Source organism: Plodia interpunctella, chromosome 6 (genome assembly GCF_027563975.2).
Source record: "Plodia interpunctella isolate USDA-ARS_2022_Savannah chromosome 6, ilPloInte3.2, whole genome shotgun sequence".
Lineage (NCBI taxonomy): Eukaryota > Metazoa > Arthropoda > Insecta > Lepidoptera > Pyralidae > Plodia > Plodia interpunctella.
In genome coordinates, this window is record NC_071299.1 from 9,139,752 (window position 1) to 9,158,427 (window position 18,676).

An 18,676-nucleotide genomic window follows, 5' to 3' on the forward strand; every position below is an offset into this window, starting at 1 on the left:
ATCGTGTATTTCATACGCTACCGGATTTACGATGACAGTAAAGAACTTTCTATTTCTAGCTTATAATTAGCATATTTTTAGGTAGTGCAGATCACGTTTCTCTCTTACGGGATAGACAGAGCCTAGTTAGCGTGATAGCAGGGTTACTGTTGGAATTGAGATTCAGAAATCGTAATAGACTACGTGAAGAAGTCTACATTTTAAAGTAAGACAGCTTGCAAGACTAAAACCCTCTATGTAGTTATCCCATTAGCTTTGTACGGCGTCCTTAATAATATTCCAGTGAATGCCAGCAAATAGAGTAAATTGAGTTCATTTGTCGGCGAGTTGTGTCAATTTAAGTGATAGGCTAGCAATTAGATTATTACTGCCTATTAGCTTAATATGCGCCGAGCGGGTGCGTATAGCCCATCATTATTCTGATAGGCATAAAATTATGTCGAGTTCATAGTCGTATTGTATTCAATTGGGTGTCATTACCTTATAAACTGATTTATCATATCCTGCTACTAACAAGTCATATCATTTTTTTCTCTTTCCAATTGGATCCACTGAATTTATCGACATGTGGATCATATTCAGGATACAATTTCTTCCTCTACAATCAAAGATACTTATATTTTTTCATGAATTCAATAGTGGATCATATATACATTATTTATTTCAATAACACGTACATTTTCTAAGAACAAAAATTGTTATCTTGGAACACATTTAACCTACCTTACATCTACCAATATCCCCTTTAATTTTATACCAATGTTACCTAAATAATTGTCCTTACATCTCAAGCTTAGGCCATTCTCTCGTCCCTTCCCGAAGGGCCGGAAATAAAGCCATAACAAGCCTAATTGTTCCGAGATGGGTCCACACACCTGCTCCATATGTAGTTATAAAGCATAGATTAACTATGCATCCTAAAGTGTATAATAACTTGGACCCTTGTCGAGTGCTTTAAGTGTACAAAGCTTATTTTGAGACGGCATTAAACTTAATTCTGTACGACGTAAACATACTTACGTTGTTTAGTTGTGAAACTTAAAATGCTCTTAAGACTCATGTTATGTTACCTTTGTGTTTAAAATACGACATAAAATATTTAAAATATTGAACAAAATAATTTTCTTTGCTACATCGAGGTTGAATTAAAAAATAACCTTATATAGTTGTTGTATGCGGTACTGCCTGTTCAGTATAATAAAAATCTTATGCTAAACTCCAGCTTAGCCTCCTATCATCTATCATATTTCTATGAAACAATAAGTACTTTTCCAAGAAAATCAAACCGACTTTTATTTCTAACACTCAAAGCCGTGAAAATCATTAATAGGTTTAATCAACACAAAATGAAACAGAACGTTCAAATAAACTTACAACGAGAAAATTATGGTTTTTTATTAAATGTTTCTAAAATTTTAGTAGAAGTAAGAAATTGGTGAAAATAATCCGTGATTTTTAGAATATTTTATAATAAATATGATATTACCTACCTCAATAACATTGTAATCAGTACTTCCTAACCTTATTCGGTTCTAAATCGATTTCATCAGATTCAAACGATTATTGTAACTCGTTCATTGGTATTACTGGGTGTTTATAGGTCCAGGGTAGGGTTCGAAAAGGTTGTAAGTTGTAATAGGTAGGTTTTAATGCGATACCCTTCGTGTAACTGTGTTTTGGGTCGTTATTTTTAACTGTATGTACATTTGTGTTACAACTTATTTCGGGAGAATGTTGGGTTTACCCGCTTTATTTTCTTTAATGAGTTTCACTCGTACTAGGTTTTTATTGCTTTATTTGTGGCGCTATAAAAGGTGTTAGGTTGTACGAAACATTCCGTTTTATTTATGAAATGAACTAATTTTCTAGTATTTTATCCGAGTTTTTTTTTTCAGTGCCTTTTTGAAATGTTATTAAAGAGCTGGAATTAAAATATAGTAATAATGTTTTGTTGTGATTATGACTTTCGACTGGTTGATTTGTAATTATTGTACATGTGTTTATTTTGTCTGCAGTGTCAGGAAGGTGCCGGTACTTGAGATTCAGGCTAGGCTTAGTTCAGGTACCTATTAGTATACTGGGCATTGCTAAGTATCTATATATTGTGTCTAACATTACATTAATATAAATATTAATAATATTTCATGACACTAAGTAACATCCTAGATTAAAAATATAGAAACATAAATAAACACAGAATACATACTATTTCTTTCAACCTACTTGAAACTTTCATCAAATAAACGACTGACCCAAAAAATGTTTTCGCGCAAGATCGGAAACTTCTCAAAACGAGCAAGCTATTTGGAATGAAAAAAACATTTTGCAACTAAAGTTTTATCACTGTCGCTCCTCAAAGCGTTGGGGCGTAATTAAACACTTTTTTCATTTTTTTCTTTTATTTTCATGTCGGCAATATCCGCTCCATCCCCCATTGATGCGACATCGGAAGATATCCCCGCTTGTTTGCCAGGCGACGTCTATAATGTCTTATTCTTTTCTGGAGAGATTCTATTTTTTTTCATTCTGAATTATTAAGTTTGCTACTGCCAATGAGTAAAATGATGCTGGCTGGAATTTTCCCAAAGCTATTTTTGTTATTCCGTCCACGGTATTGGATTCCGTGGAAAATTAAAAATAAATGAATCTCCACTTCTAGTACAGTCAACAGGACATCACCTTCATTCAATTAATTGAAAAATGCAATGTATAGGGTAAATTGACGTTCAGCTGTACCAAAATATGACTGTTGTACGAACTGCATGGAACTTGTTCTACTTCGTACAACAGAGTACATACTGTGTACATTCATGACGAATTGGTCATTGTCAAGCTAAATATACTTAGTGTGGTTCATTGTATAAAACTTAAAATAATAAAATAGAAGTCAACTTGATGGTAACACGGAATTATTTACCTATAGATTCATGTTTTTCTTTCAAAACTATAGAAGCTTAACTTTGTTCTGATATGTTTAATTAATTTTATAACCATTACGTTATTGAATAAGCGAAAAGCATCCTTATTTTCTGTATATTAAATCACCATTGGGTACTCATTTTCATCGAAGTTTTTTCTCAGAGGCAAGAACGGAGCATTCTTTCGTTTTCCTTTTTAATACTTATCAAATGGGCAATTTTCCTATTGTACATTAATCTCCCATTTGGCTTCGTTTTCTAGGGGTTCCGTGTTCGAATCTGCGGATGAGGGATCAAGTAGATTTTGGCGGTAAAAGGATTTACCATTCTCGCGATTTCGAATGTGCATTTTTCTGCTTTAATAACCATGTGTATTTTATTTTCCTGTTACTGGGAATCGGAATTGTAATTAATATATATTCTGTGTTTGGTTATCGGGATTCAATGTATTTTTGAGATTAAAACGTGTTGAATTTGGAATGAAGTACTTTATCCACGTTTTTATTAGAAATATTCATGAAATCGGATTCGCAAAGAATAATGGTTTATTAGGAATATTACATTTTTTGAGAGAATTGAGTTCTATGAAACCTGTATATTATGTAAAATGATACTTCTTTTTGTCGTATTTGAGTTCTCTTGTCAGTCAATTTTGGATGCACCATCATCAGATCATGCTTATCATAATAATGCATTGTTATGGAAACTGAAGTAACGTGCGAACTTTTAACTATAAAGACAAGTGGAAGTACGTGAAAATTAACTTTGAAGCTAAAATTTGATTACAAACAGACAAACATCGGAACAGGTGAAACTAAATAAAAACTTTTAACAAATTATTTGATTTTAAATAACCTTTTTACTTTTCAAAGTATATTTAATACTATGTAACAAAGAAATTCTAGTGCTACAATATACACATTTATTAAAACAAGTCTACCAAAAACGACCGAGACATGGAAAAAATTACCGCCATTTTTTTATTCGCCACAAATAAAATAAACTGAATGCAATAGTCTACTGATAGTAGGTGATTTGGCAAGAAACAGGAGTCCCACAGAATATATAGACGATTCAAACTATCAGCCGAGTCGTTTTCCGAGAGATACGATGGTGAACGGGGAGAAAAAATAGTATATTTTGTATGTAAATAAGGATGTGTTCATTGTATGTTGTTTGCATTGATGCTGTATTGAAATGTCAATGAACTGTATTGATATGTTTTTCGCTTCGTTTGTCAGTGATATTGTGTAGATATTTGTAGATTTTGGGTAGCTGCGGGTTATTTGTGTATAACAACTAGCTGCGCCTCGGAGTTTGCTTCCTTGGGAATTTCGGGATAAAAAGTACCCTTTGTGTTATTACAGGTTATATTATATACGTGTGCCAATTTTTATAAAAATCCATTTAGTAGATTTTGCGTGAATGAGTAACAACTGATTTCAACCAGCGCGCCGCTGAACTTTAGACAAAATGGCGTCGGTACTTTGTATTTGTTGCGATATAGTTGACGTTGCAAACCACCCTTAGTTCGCCATTTGTTTATAAGTACGTTTTTACTGGCAACAAAAATGCTTAATAAATAAATAAATGAATGAATAAGACAATGTTCTGCTCCCCAGGTGTCCAGGTCGACGTCTCAACAGGTGGTGTTACGAGAAGCGACGCGTGCGCTGGCCGGCAGGTACCGGTGCGAGGTCTCAGCTGACGCACCATCCTTCCACACGCAAGTGCGCTCGGCTTACATACATGTCGTTGGTGAGTCTAGCTTTAATTCAACAACTATATACTTTTTTACGACTATTTTAAGATATTATTGATGAAATATACTGGTCACTCTCTTGTGTGGTGGTCATTTTCTCCTACGGATTTATAGTATTAGTAGGATTTTCTCGGAATTAATGTATCACTACTATTCTATAAATTGGACAATGGTAATAGCAACGTTTGATATATTCCTCACTAGTATTTCTGTACGAAGTCTCGAATCACTCTTTTGAGCAATAGGTGAAACCAGAGGGCGAAGAGCGGGTTTGCATTTTCACTTCTCACCGTCGAATCGATTCGAAGTGAGACGCAGCGAACCAACGACATTGCAGTGTGGTTGTCGTTGCGTCAAAATGACGCAATGTGATTGGGGTTCGCTGTGTCTCATTTCGAATCGATTCGATGGTGAGAAGTGAAATGCTAACCCGCACTTCGCCCTCAGTACTTTTATAGCTCATAACTTTGAATTTAATCTGGAAAAGTGGTTAAAAGAAAAAGTTATATATATATTTCTCCATCAACTCTGAACTAACATAATAATAAAGTGTATGCAAGAACTTGCCGGTTGTAAATGAGTCTGGATTTATATCCCAAGCATTTTTTTCGGTCAGCATTCTCGTATGCCGAATTTTTATGGCCAAACTTATTGGGGATCGTGAATTGAAACATCCCATTTCTTTGAATATAGCTAATTTAGTGGCTTCCAACGCTGATGTTATTTTTGCATCGGCTGAATTTAGGGTAAAATATTGCGTTATAAAAATTTGTGGCGATTCGGAGAGGGTGTTATGGACGAAGTGAAGTCTGAGTGAGGTGATTATATGGAAAACTTTGCACGTTATGTGTAAAACGCATGTGTATTGATTGGCCCAACTTTATGGCCAATCTGCCAGTACATATCTTGAAACAATGTTAGATCAATCTGGAGATCAAAATAAATAAAACCGAGCATCGAAACGCTAGTGCCAGTTATATACATTACATAATATAATGTGCATCATATTATGGAAATTTTATCAAAATCAAAATTAAATCATTTATTCAGAAATTAGGCCTTCACAGGCACTTTTTCACGTCATATTCTAAATTAAATGATGTTTACCAAAGCTACAAACTACTAGAAATAAAAGAAATGAATGCCGAACGAATGAAAGAAATGCCGAAAAAACTCATTAGTGTCGGTCCCTATTATGCCAGAAGGGCTTACCATTTTTTAAATATAAAATGATGTTTAATTTTTTATCAGTAATATAGCAATGTAAGTACACAATAAAGTACATGGTCAAAAGGATGTATATATATCATGAAACTTTAATAAGACCTATATTTGTTGATTGATGTCTTTTTAAGAAAAGGCTGCGGTGAAGTTTGTTGCGTCGCTTCTTCTTCAGAGCAGTAATTTTTTGTCATTAACAAATGATGTATATCCATTGAATAAAGAATTTTAAATTTTAAATTTAATTGCGTGGAAGGAAATTGTGAAATTCTAGATGATTGGTAATATTTTTCTTGTATAGCCGCTAACAGACGATTGTGCAATATAAATTCTAGGCCAGCAAAGGATAAGCCACAGATTAGCACGAGATTTTACTGTATTTCTATCCCTATGGAATTCATTTACTTAGGCGAAAACATTTCTATGTCCATTCATTAAAGCTGGCAAAACATCATTTAACATACTGGCTTTGGCGTGGCTTATACCTGGTACCCCACTCTAAATTATAGATTTTTGATTCGTAAACTTAATGTTGGTTCTTTCTTACATGTGAGGTTCTTAAATTGATGAGATGAAATATATAACTTACCTTATTTCGGAATCTATAATAATATAATAATACCGAAATACTAATCTGTGAAAGTCAAGTCAGATGACTTTAAACGACTGGAAGAAAATCTAACCTCAGTCTTCTTCTACTCCACAGAACATGACATGTGGGTATAAATAAATAAATATATTAGGACAAATCACACAGATTAGCCACAAAGTTCCACAAAGTAAGACCTGTGTTATGGAATACTAACTCAACGATATTATATTTTATAACATATATATAGATAAACATTTAGACCAAGACCCGGGTTAATCAGAAAAAGATCATTTTCCATCATGACCCGACCGGGGGTCGAACCCGGGACCTCTCGGTTCAGAGGCAAACACTTTACCACTTCGCCACCGAGCTCGTATAAAAAGGCAATAAATGTAGCCGCTCCACTTAGTAATCATAATTATGGTACATATATAGGGGTAATGGAAAAGGAGTGATAAAAGTAATATAATTAGGCAATAGAGTAATAGAAGTAGTTATTAATTACATTACATCTCTCACTCACCTTAAAAATCGATAAAAATGCAAAATAGATTAGCGACTCGAGTTACTCCTATGTCCTACATAACTTATGTAATAAAGTTCTCGGTCTAAAATTATGGAATAACTATGAACAATCTTAATCAAGTCGAGCACTAAGTTAAGATGAAAGATTGTTTGAATATCTTGCCCAGACTTAGATATAAGACTTCCTATAAATAATCCACTGGTAGAATATTAAATTTCGATGGCCATAATCGGAGCCGCATTTTGCCTGTGGCCTAACCCACTTAGGAATTTATTTTATCCAAGGATTCAGGGATTTATCGTGCTTTATACAAACTTGTCAGAGCGTCGCTTGGTCTATGTGGTTTTGGGAGATTTCGTACGGGTTAGTTTAAATACATTTTGTTACACAATCAGTAGTTTTGCCGTGGGACAGAAAGTGTGTTTGTGTGTAATAAGTTGATTGTATGAAAAATATTTTAATTTTTTTTCCTCGTCTTTTTGCATTCATTTTTTTCAATTTAAATTTTATTACACAATATTACAAAAAATATATCTACAAACACATTCTCTACCGGTCAACCTTAAGACCAAATAGATATAGCAATGTGGTGCGATAAAGTGCATGATTGCTAACCCTTGTTGTCCCACTGCTGGGCAAAGGTCTTCCCCATCCCCTTCCATTTCTCTCTATCTTGCACAACCTCTGACCAGTTCTTTCTGAATGCAAATAGAAGATTTACTCACCTGAGATATAAACAAATAATTCCAATCAATGAAGTTTTTGAAAGTTGCGGCCCCAATGTTTTTTGCAATTTAATGCAATCAAATAAAAATAATACTCTAAACAAATCAAAGGCCGGCAATGATCTCTCTCTCACATCTGATCCGCGGTTGCTTTTTGGGCCGCCAAGCCCAGGATCCGCTAAAACGTCTGGCTATGTTCTAAGTGGCTAAAAACCAAAACAAGCTAAAAAAAACTAAGCTGCTTGTCCATGAGCTGCTCATAGTTGAGACAGCTTGTTTGCCTGCACTCCAGCCGCGGTGTGGTATGTAGCTGTTACAAAACAAGCTAAAATGAGCAATACAAGCCGCTTGTCAGCAAACTGTACTCGCGAAAATGGAAACAAACAGCCTTAAAATATTACAAATGATATTTTGAATACTTCCGCCGCTTTTGAGCGTCAGAGGCTCAGAGTATTTTACTCTCCTCCACTTAGTTGTCAGACCATTGGTACGCATATCATTAGGGTTTGGCGACATCAAGCCAGCATTTCTTATGTAAGGGGGACATTTTTTAATTATTACTTACTTCTACTAAGACCAGGCGGAATTAACGCATAGTCAAACATAGATATTGAGTGACAAATATTCTAAACTTAATTTTTTTATTGTACTTATTGGCCAGAGTCCGTGTTGCTTTTTGGCAAGTAACAAAAATTCTCATAACATACCACAACGCGGCCAGCGTTTGCTCAGCAGTCCTTTCATTCTTTTGTCGGTACATTTTATTTTGCATTCAGTGCAAGCGGAGAAATCGGATTTATGCAACGAAGTATGCGTCTTCTGAAACGCCTCTCGGAATTTATCATTTTGTATTTGAAATATTAATTTTACACCCGAATTTTATGAGCTTTGTAACAATGAGAGTGATCTAATTGTATGTTTCAATGTTCTTCTTAAATTGTTTAAAGTAGAAAATTTATTGATATAACTATAATATATTATAATTATATCAATTTGTCTCCTATAATATAAAATTAAGTACGACTAAACAAAATTTGCGTCTTTCGAAACGTCTCTCGAAATTTATCATTTTGTATTTGAATAACATTTATACAAAAATCAGTTGAAAAAAAAACTATAAATAAAAATAATCTTCTAACGCGCCACAGGGAGGCAACGTGCTCAAAACACTGGTAACGTTTCCTCACTGTATTGCGAGACTCACACGCTGAGCAAAAAAAGGTGCCAGCTCTCAAATCTCCTGTTGCCTCCATGAGGCGCGTCGTGATGTCTCTTAAAAATAATTTTGCCTCAGAACCCCATGGGCACATCGTATACAGTTTTTAGTATTTAGTTTTTCAAACTATGTAGTACGAATACATAGTTTGGAAAACTAGTAAAAATTGTATGTATGTATACATGGATATCTAATACTATGACATGAGACTCGGGCTGTAAATAATATATCTCAGGTATATAATTTATTATATAAGAATAAGACCTAAAAACATAAACAATTATTAGAAAATATTAGGTATACTATCACTATACATTTTATATCACTTCCCAAAAGAAAACTTACCCTTTTAAAATATTATAGTAATTCAAATGTATGTTATTTGTTGTGACTCGGAATGCGTCAAAAAATAGAAATTTGAAAAAGGTAAAATACTTTGAATTACGACAGTGTAATGTATTGTTTGCAAACTAAATAGGTTCAATAATATTAACGTGATGACCACATTACAATACTATCCGCCCCGGCTTCGCACGGGTGCAATATTACGTATAAACCTTACACTAGAATTACTTTATCTCTTAAAAAACACGCGTCGAAATCCGTTGCCAAGTTTTAAAGATCTAAGTATACATGGAGACAGACAGACAGCAGGACGCGATTTTGTTTTATATTATTTAATAATGATACTTGTGTGGCGACATCTATCACGCAACATACACAACGTCGCTGACGCAAAAAGCCTAAAGTATAAAGTTAGTAATTGTTATTACACATATTTCCTATGAGTATATCCATCTGTCTAAAATGAATTTGGAAATATCCCGTAAAGGATTTACGAATTTCAGATGGGAAAATACAAAGCCCATCGCTTTGCAATCAATATTTTTGCGGCGTTCAAAATAAACAAACAAAATTTTGCCTTTGTATTAGCAAAATATAGATATTTTACAACAATAGTGAGCTATAAAATATTCATACGAGCGTTCAGAATAAGCCACTTTGTTTGAAAAATGCGGTATTTGTAACACTTTCTGACACGAGTTTCTCTCGTTTTGTCTGTCGTCATGGATTTGTATCGATTTAAATGGATTTCTTTGTTATCTCGCAAGAATATCGAAAACAATGTTATGACTCGGTTATTTTAGACGTTTCTACTAGTTTGTCTCATTTCTCGATTTTGAAACTTTAAGGCGAATTGTTTTGCAAGCTTCAAAGAGATTCCTAACTATAAAATACAGCTTTTCGAAAACTGTATCGAATATGTAAAAAACTGAACTGAATTGAACGAAGCATGTTCTGGATAAAATGACGAAGCTTTTTGATTCTTATTTTTAATTCGGGTAAAAACATATCAAAATATAACCCTAAACCTTTCTCAGGAGTGGTTCCTGAGAAAGGTCTTTCTATCGGTGAAAACCGCATGGAAATCCATGCGTTAGTTTTTGAGTTTATCGCGAGCAGACAGATAGACAGACGCTGTAGAGAACTTTGTTTTATATTATATATTTATTTTATATGTATGCAACGATTCTAATTTAATTAAATTAAATAATTTATGAAATGTGAATAAGTATGTAAAATAAATTAGGATTTTGTGAGACTTACCTTGGGTTATATATTTTGATAAATCAATATAATGTGTTTAATTAATGTAACTTAAGAACCCTCTCTATGTTTGATGAATTAATGAATACGTTGCCTACACGTGAAGCTGTGATGTGACGTATTATTTCCTTCCCCCAGAGTCCGATTTCAACCTAATTTTGCCTCAAGCATCCTGTGGGGAAACATGACGGCACCGACGATCGTAATGACAGTACTTCCTCCACACATTTGTCTATTCATTCGACGCCACAATTCATGTTAGTTCTAGAATCTCTGAGCAAAATACGTCGCCATAAAATATTTGTTTTTAACGTTCGTATTGGGTAAACTTTACAGTTGGCCAGCATTACTTAATTAATTTAAAATTTGAATAGAAACAAATATTCGAAATTTAAAATAATCTGGCTCCGAGGAGCCAATTAATTTATCGAAACTCAATCGATTTTATATTGAGTGGAATGCTCGAGGGCGTGAATAAAGTAGCAATCATTAATCGATGTCAAATCATGTGTACGTACAGCGTTGGATGCGCTCGAACGAGCGATTAAAAATTTAACATGCGAATGACGTTGCGAGTTTAATATCGATTTGCATTTATAATGTCGGCTCATATTGGGTATATGATCGTTGATATTGGGTATTTGATCTGCATTGATTTGTAACGAGTATGTATTGAAAACGATGCATTTATTCGTATTTAATTAGTTTGATTTATAAGTGGGGAGTATCTATGTCTTTCAGAACATTTGCATATACAACATATTAGGGTTATTATAACATATAAAAATCACACATTAAAAAAGTAAGTATGTTTGTTATTCTTTCAGACAATATCTACTGGACAGAATGTTATGCAATTTGGTACGCGGGTAGAAATAACACATAGGGTGCAATTTCCCATGAAAGTGATGCCCCGAGGCGTAGCTAATAATTTATAATTTAACAATGTTGTGGTCCTCAACATCACAATAATTTACTTGGCAATAACTCAGCAATTTCCTAATCCCGTAACATAAGATTAATTAACACGTGGTAATTATTAATTGACTAACGCAACCGGACGTTCACTCCGTCAAGATTTAGACGGACCTCTAAGAGAATAAGGGGCCTTTTGTAATGGATTGACTACGAATACGTAATCAGCCTAGAAGGCTGGTATCTGGCATATATATCGCACAGAGAATCAGTATTGCCATGCAACGTGGCAATGGCAGCTTTCTAGGCATTTCACGTCAAGGTAACTTGAATTGTAGAGACTGACATTTTCGTAAATATTTAAGTTTCTAAAATCCCCACGGGAACAGTTATTTTTCCGGGATGAAAGTTATGGGTAACTTTGTTACATTTTTACGCTTTGTAAACTCAACCAATCTTTTTGAAATTTCGCATATATGTAGTTTTAAGTATGGATGTCTCTATCCCTACTACAAATTACATGTACCTACATGCAAATTTTTAATAAGATCAGTTGAGTAGACAAAGCGTGAAGATGTAACAAAGTTACCCTTAAAAATCTTTAGTTAACTTATATATTTTTCGTGTTACCTTGAAAATTCTTGTTTTTTGTTTTCATTACGCACCGGAAATATTCCAATTTTAAAATTAATCACACCACCAAAAAAAAAAATACTCCCTCATAAACGCTGCCTTATATCGTAATTACACATTCTGGGTGCAGAGGGTGGGAACTCCGGAAGTGATTAAGATAATTCGGATTAATCTTGACGTTCGTTATTTTTTTAATGGAGAAGATTTTTGTACAACGTTATTTTTTCTATTAGTCCTTTAATAGGAATTTAATACTCGTTGACACTAAAATGTAATTAAGATTAAAAATCACAATTATGCCGTAATTTTAATTTTACCTAGACTTATGGAAATTTAAACGACCCCACTGCTGGAGCAGTCAGGGCGGACTCGACCGAAGCTGTGTTGTTCGAAGCTTTCAATAGATTATTTATCAATTGTTTCTATTGGTTGTTCAATACCTAGCTAGGCGTGCACGGCGCGATCTAAACTAATACAATTTGTAATATTTGTCATTGGTCGAGTTCCAGCTTAAAAGAATGAGTCATATGACCCATCATGCCGGTTCGGGGTTGGATGACTTTCTGATGCCCGCAACTTCGTTCGCATGGATTAAGGCGAATTAGAAACCACTTCCCTAAATGCTACATGAAATAGCTACTTCCTTAAAATAATGGTTTCTTAAAATTTCACATCAGATATTTCATATTTTCCAAGAAAATGTTTATTAGGCCAAATAAATTAACGCTAGATACCAGCAAACAACGTTTGAAATAAAATTTTCGATGAACTTCATAGGCAACCTTTGATGCGCAATACTTGAAAAATACTCTATGAAAGATGCGGTAACATTTACGTAACGTAATGGAAATAAACCTGAAGAACATGTAGTCATCCTCGCACAACAGTTTATCATCGCGGCCAAACGAAAACAGCGTAAACCGGAATATAAATCACGCGTGCAAAAATACCGAAAATCTCCCTTTAAACTGTATAAAAAATACCTGGCAAGCAAAATCGTATGTCCATTTTTTTATTCCTCCGCCGCTTAAGTGCAGTAAACGTTTCATGTTTACATTCGGAATCCAATTGACTCCCAACCCAAATCTATTATTGATAGGGATTTCAAAATGTCGACTATTCATTAGTGCGGGGCGCGTTCGCTTCGAACTCGAATGAATCGCATGATCGACTCGAGTATCGATTTGTAATGTGTTTGCGATTTCGTTTAGACTCGGCAAAGCTGTTTGCGTTCTGTTAATTAGATTTCTGTTTGGAGATTATGATGATTAAATTTGCATAATAAAGGTAATACAAAGATTTAATGATAAAATAATTTTGATGAACTTTTGATGACCAGACATTTGTTTTCCACGCAATTTTTCGATTTAAGCAAGACGTGGCCGTCCCAATGCAACATTACTTTATGTTATCTTCACATACCTAAATTTTTGAAGGTATAATATTAATGCTAAAAAAATCTTGATTTTTTTTTCAATTACTTACTAAGCAAATTGTGTAAGTTTTAGAAGTTTGCACAAATCTTTGTGTAGCTCGACAAGTTGAGGCAGGTGCCGGCACTTCCTCCGGATGTGGCGGTAACAGCCTACTTCCGCCCGTGGCGCCTACGCTCTACGGGTGCGTTCACACGCCGGCGCCATTTTTATTAAGCTATCAGATCAATAAGAAATTTTCTGTAGACACATATATGTGGTGGTTGAAGTATCATAACATATCGTGGGAAGGGTAAGATATACCTATATATTGGGACCACGTACAAAATTAAATTTTGATGGAATTGTTATTTTCTGTACTATTAATATAATCAAAATTCAGTTATCAAGGATTCGTGCCATAATGGTCTGGCTACTAAGGATGTCAAAGGCGGTGCGAAACAGAGAAGAGAAATAATGAAAGCGGACCCCGGGCTCTAACGCTTTGAGGCTAGAAGCAACTGGGAACTCGAAATACACTTCTTTACAATATTTTCTTTATGAAGCCCCGTTCCTGATAGTAAGGCTTGCAGCTTCAACCGCGTTAGCTTATGTTTGACCTCCAATCATTAACTATTTGTTCCAAATTTTATCAAAATCAGCCCAGTCCCGAAAGCTAAATAGACATACAGACAGCTTTTACATTTATAGTACCTTTTAATATAGATAGTATGGGTTTAAGATATAGGAGCTCCAGTGTGGAATCCCCTTAAGTTTCGTTTACACGAATTAGGCGATTTTTCAAGGGAACTGACGGGAACACGTTGAATAATGAAACAAACCTTTTAACAATCAGGCGTGTGAAACGGAACATAAAGGGTTAACCCTACATTTAAAGTGTTATTTTTTAGTTAATTTATTGCTTGCTTTAATAATAATTTAATATGTACAAGTTTATAAGTGTTTTAAGTAATATTTAACAATTTAGCGAGGTATTCTCTTAGGGAATTTCAAGGCAAGAGTGATTAGGCATTTTTCGTAATGAAAATAAACCTTTACTATATACCGGGTAAATTGGGTTTTTGTGTTGCATTCTCTCACTTCATCTTATTAGAAACCGAGCGTCCAGTAATAAAGTGTAAAATAAAAATATTACAGAGAAAAATATTCTTAAAACTACTCATATATTTTTGAAACTTTTTTTTTTCGAAAACTACCAATGACAACAAATATGAGCGTGATTGCTACACTATATATTCTTATAACAAACATCTTAAAATTTCACTATGATGGAAAATTTATAATTAGTAAATTTAAGAATTTCCTAAAGAATAATTTGTCCTGATAATTTTCAAATGTCCCATAAGTATGAAAAATTAAGAACTACAAACTAATTGCCGAAAATTTTTATTTGTTTATTTATTCACACACACAATATACATAATATAAAATATTGGTTTTCTTATAGAATGCAAATATAATCTCTTCCGAGATTCCGTATTGTATTATATTGTAATAGAATATTTATAATCGAGAGAGATAAATAGAAATAAATAAATATAGATATATTAGGACAAATCATACAGATTAAGCTAGCCCCAAAGTAAGTTGTGTTATGGGATACAAACTCAACGATACTATATTTTATAACACATACATATATACATAAACATCCAAGACTCGGGCCAATCAGAAAAATATCATTTTCCATCATGACCCGACCGGGGATCGAACCCGGGACCTGTCGGTTCAGAGGCAAGCACTTTACCACTGCGCCATCGAGGTCGAGGTTAATACCTCTATTTTATTACATTATAATTAATGTAATAGAATATTTATAATCAAGAGAGATAACTTAGATGTTTGATGAAACTGTGCTGTAATTCTTCCAGTTAAGCAAAGGAGTTGTCTAAGGTTGCAGCAGTTCTTTCCTGTTCTTTATTTATTTTGTATCATCGTTGAGACACGGCAAAAACAGTTCACTTTCAGTAATTAGGCGATACGCTCTGGGCATTAATGTGGATGGTCCTTTTTGTCCTTTCTGCGTGCAATAATGAAATATAAAACAGTTACCGAGTTTATTAGAGAACATGACTATAATTTTGATGAAGTTTGAAGAAGTATAGTTGATTAATCCCAAGGGTCTGATCAAAAAAATATATAAGCATTTTATATTTTATAAGCTTTGTGTGTGTTTTTATTATACATATACCGCAATTTTACATTATTAACAATATTTGTATTAGAAACATTATGTAATATGTTTTTTACTTTTTTGTACTTTTTATTTATCGTGCAAAAACATCGCATCAAAACCGCGAAATCTTCATAGATATATTGACGTAAATTAAACAACATTTCACACTTCTCATCCAAAGCGGAACACCAAAGCGAGCTATTGTACACATTCAGACAGCAAACGGAACAAATATGAGTGCTGTTTTACGCAAAAGGAGCAACTCAACCCTTTGCCAGTCAAAGGCTACATACGGATAGTTTCACAAACGCAGTACAAATTAAATTGTCTTGGATTACCCGGGTAAATGGTTCAATTAGTGGGTCCTTGCTGTTCGAGTCGAGACAAACGAGATTGCCCCGGCTCCGGGCACCTGCTTCGCTGTTTACGAAATAGGATCGCGCTTGATTGTGGCTGGCGTATTCGGGTAACCAGCCGACGATTGGGCGTTTATCCCTAATACGAATTTCTTTGTTTTGGTTCCGCGGTTGTGGTTAGTTTGTATTTCAGAGGTTTATCTAACAATTTATATTTTTTTTTTAAATTGTAACGTTTTTGAGATAATCCGACATTAAGAATTAATAATTACGTTCCCACTGCTACACATATACACTAGTGTTTCCTGTACAAGGATAGGTTATTTAATTTGATTTGTAAATCCATCATACTCGTATATCATTATTATGTAATGTGTTACCTAGCAACTTTGTTTTTAATTGTTCGTGATAAAAGGTCTAGTTTACCTTGTCAATCGGCAGTCGTCAAAAACGAAATACATGTATGCAGTTATCAGAAACAGGATGATACAAAGAAAACTATTGGGGCAGTATAGTATAAGAAACTATAAATTGAGGGGCAAAAGTTTATCTCTCCCTATCAGTGCTCACAGACACCGGCAACGATTGATATTCTCTCTCTTAATTTACAGTTCAAAATAACACATCTACAATTTTGAAGCGGCATTATAATAGTTTCCTGCAAACCGATTATATCCAATTGAAAAGCGTTTAAATTTTAATGTGAATACGAGTACACATTGAATACCCGATGACATTCTATATGATAATGTTATAGGTAATCGGAGATCATAGAAATGAAATCATATAATCTAAATTGCCTGCCAGAGATTGTTCAGCAATAAATCCACCATGGGTCCAAATTTCTCTCTCTCTCTCTCTCTCTCTCTCTCTTATCTGAGCATATATGCATGTTGCAATTTTTGTATAATTATTTATGGGCATTAAAGATATGTTGTATTCTATTGTTATATCACTAATTCAATATTTGAAAATGCAAATATTAATATTTAACAGTTCTGGGGGATTAAGGAAAATTCCAAAGGGGAATATTAAAAAAAATATTACTTACTCCCACAAACACAAGACAAGGGGATGTTTCCCCACGATTTCACTCCGCAACTTGTTCTAGGAATTTTAATTCATCCCCAGAAGTTTACCATCGGCATTGCGCGCGTTTCGCATACAAACTTTGTATAGACCATGCCTGTATTAAATTTATCACGTAGTATATTTCACTCGCGGCTTTGCATCGCATATTGTACGCTTCATATGAAGTTTTATAGTTCCTAGATTTATTTGCGGCTGTGACGCCTGGAATCCCGGGTCCAATTAAACTTTAATTTTTTTTCTTCAAGACTGGCAAGCTGGCATTTGCAACAACTGACTGCGTGCATGAGTTAAAAATACCTACAGCTTTCAACCGAGATCTATGAGTCTGAGTGGGGAAGACGCGGAATCGATTCAGGTGGGGGGGAGGGGTTCGAGTGGCCTAACTGTACTCTTTATTATACTGTGGTTACCAGTTACATTAAACTAGTTCGCTATATGACAATTGAGTTCGCTTGTGTAATCTGGCTGGATGCCATTATGACAGCTGAAGCTAGGCATTTGACCGTATTAGGAACCTATATCATTTGACCTAAATTCTATATAGTTTAACTGAATCTGTGTAAATACATATTATACAGTATGAATAGTCAAGTACATATTGGTACAGTGATCCTAATTAGTTGAATTGTTTAACCCCTTTGCAGGGCACTTTACGTCTACAGACGTTATAACAACTAAACGTCTTTTGTGCCTCGTTTAATGTCCGTAAAAGGGTTAATAACCTTAAATTCTATCGTGCAATTGTAAAAGAATAAATTTAAATAAATGACGGCGTTGCTGCCATCTTCTAGAAAAGAGCTGACAGTTTCCAAACGGCTCAACGCACATCGTCCAAATATAGTTCACAATATCATATCGAATTAGTATTAGTAAGTAACTTATAAATAAGATATTTCTGAGAAACATAGACATGGGCAAAGAATATCCACTGTCAAAAAAAATCTACTGATTGACAGGATCAACACAGTTTAAGTAAGTAATTAAAAACACTTTATTGCACCAAACAAGATTTAGACAAAAACTTAGGAGACTAAAATATAGAAAACAAGTATAATAGGCGGCCTTATCGCTAGTGCAATCTCTAAATAAATATATAAATATATTAGGACAAATCACACAGATTGAGCTAGCCCCAAAGTAAGTTCGAGACTTGTGTTATGGGATACTAACTCAACGATACTATATTTTATAATATATACATATATAGATAAACATCCAAGACCCGGGCCAATCAGAAAAAGATCATTTTCCATGACCCGAGGACCTCTAAGGGACCTAGAAGAGATTGCACACTGTTTAAATCTGGTCTGGCAGTCCTTGTGCGCTGCGTTAAGCAAACATCCTCAAGCGCTATTTTTATTTAGACAAAACATTGTATTTATATCATTTTAATGCTACTAACACTCCTATTATAAGATTAAATATAAGTAAGTACTAACGTAATTTAAATAAGTAATTTAAGATTGAACATAGACTGGACAAACCTTCGTGGTTTTTGGACTG

General features: G+C 34.2%; 1 protein-coding gene across 1 annotated transcript in view; it reads left to right on the plus strand.

Annotated features, from left to right (window-relative positions):
- The window catches only part of LOC128670481 (uncharacterized), a 222,066-nt gene that overhangs the window by 95,076 nt on the left and 108,314 nt on the right, over positions 1 to 18,676 (plus strand). The window contains exon 4 of the mRNA XM_053746161.2: positions 4,541 to 4,676. Within this exon, the coding sequence (XP_053602136.1) occupies positions 4,541 to 4,676 (136 nt within the window). The remainder of the gene's footprint in view (positions 1 to 4,540; positions 4,677 to 18,676) is intronic.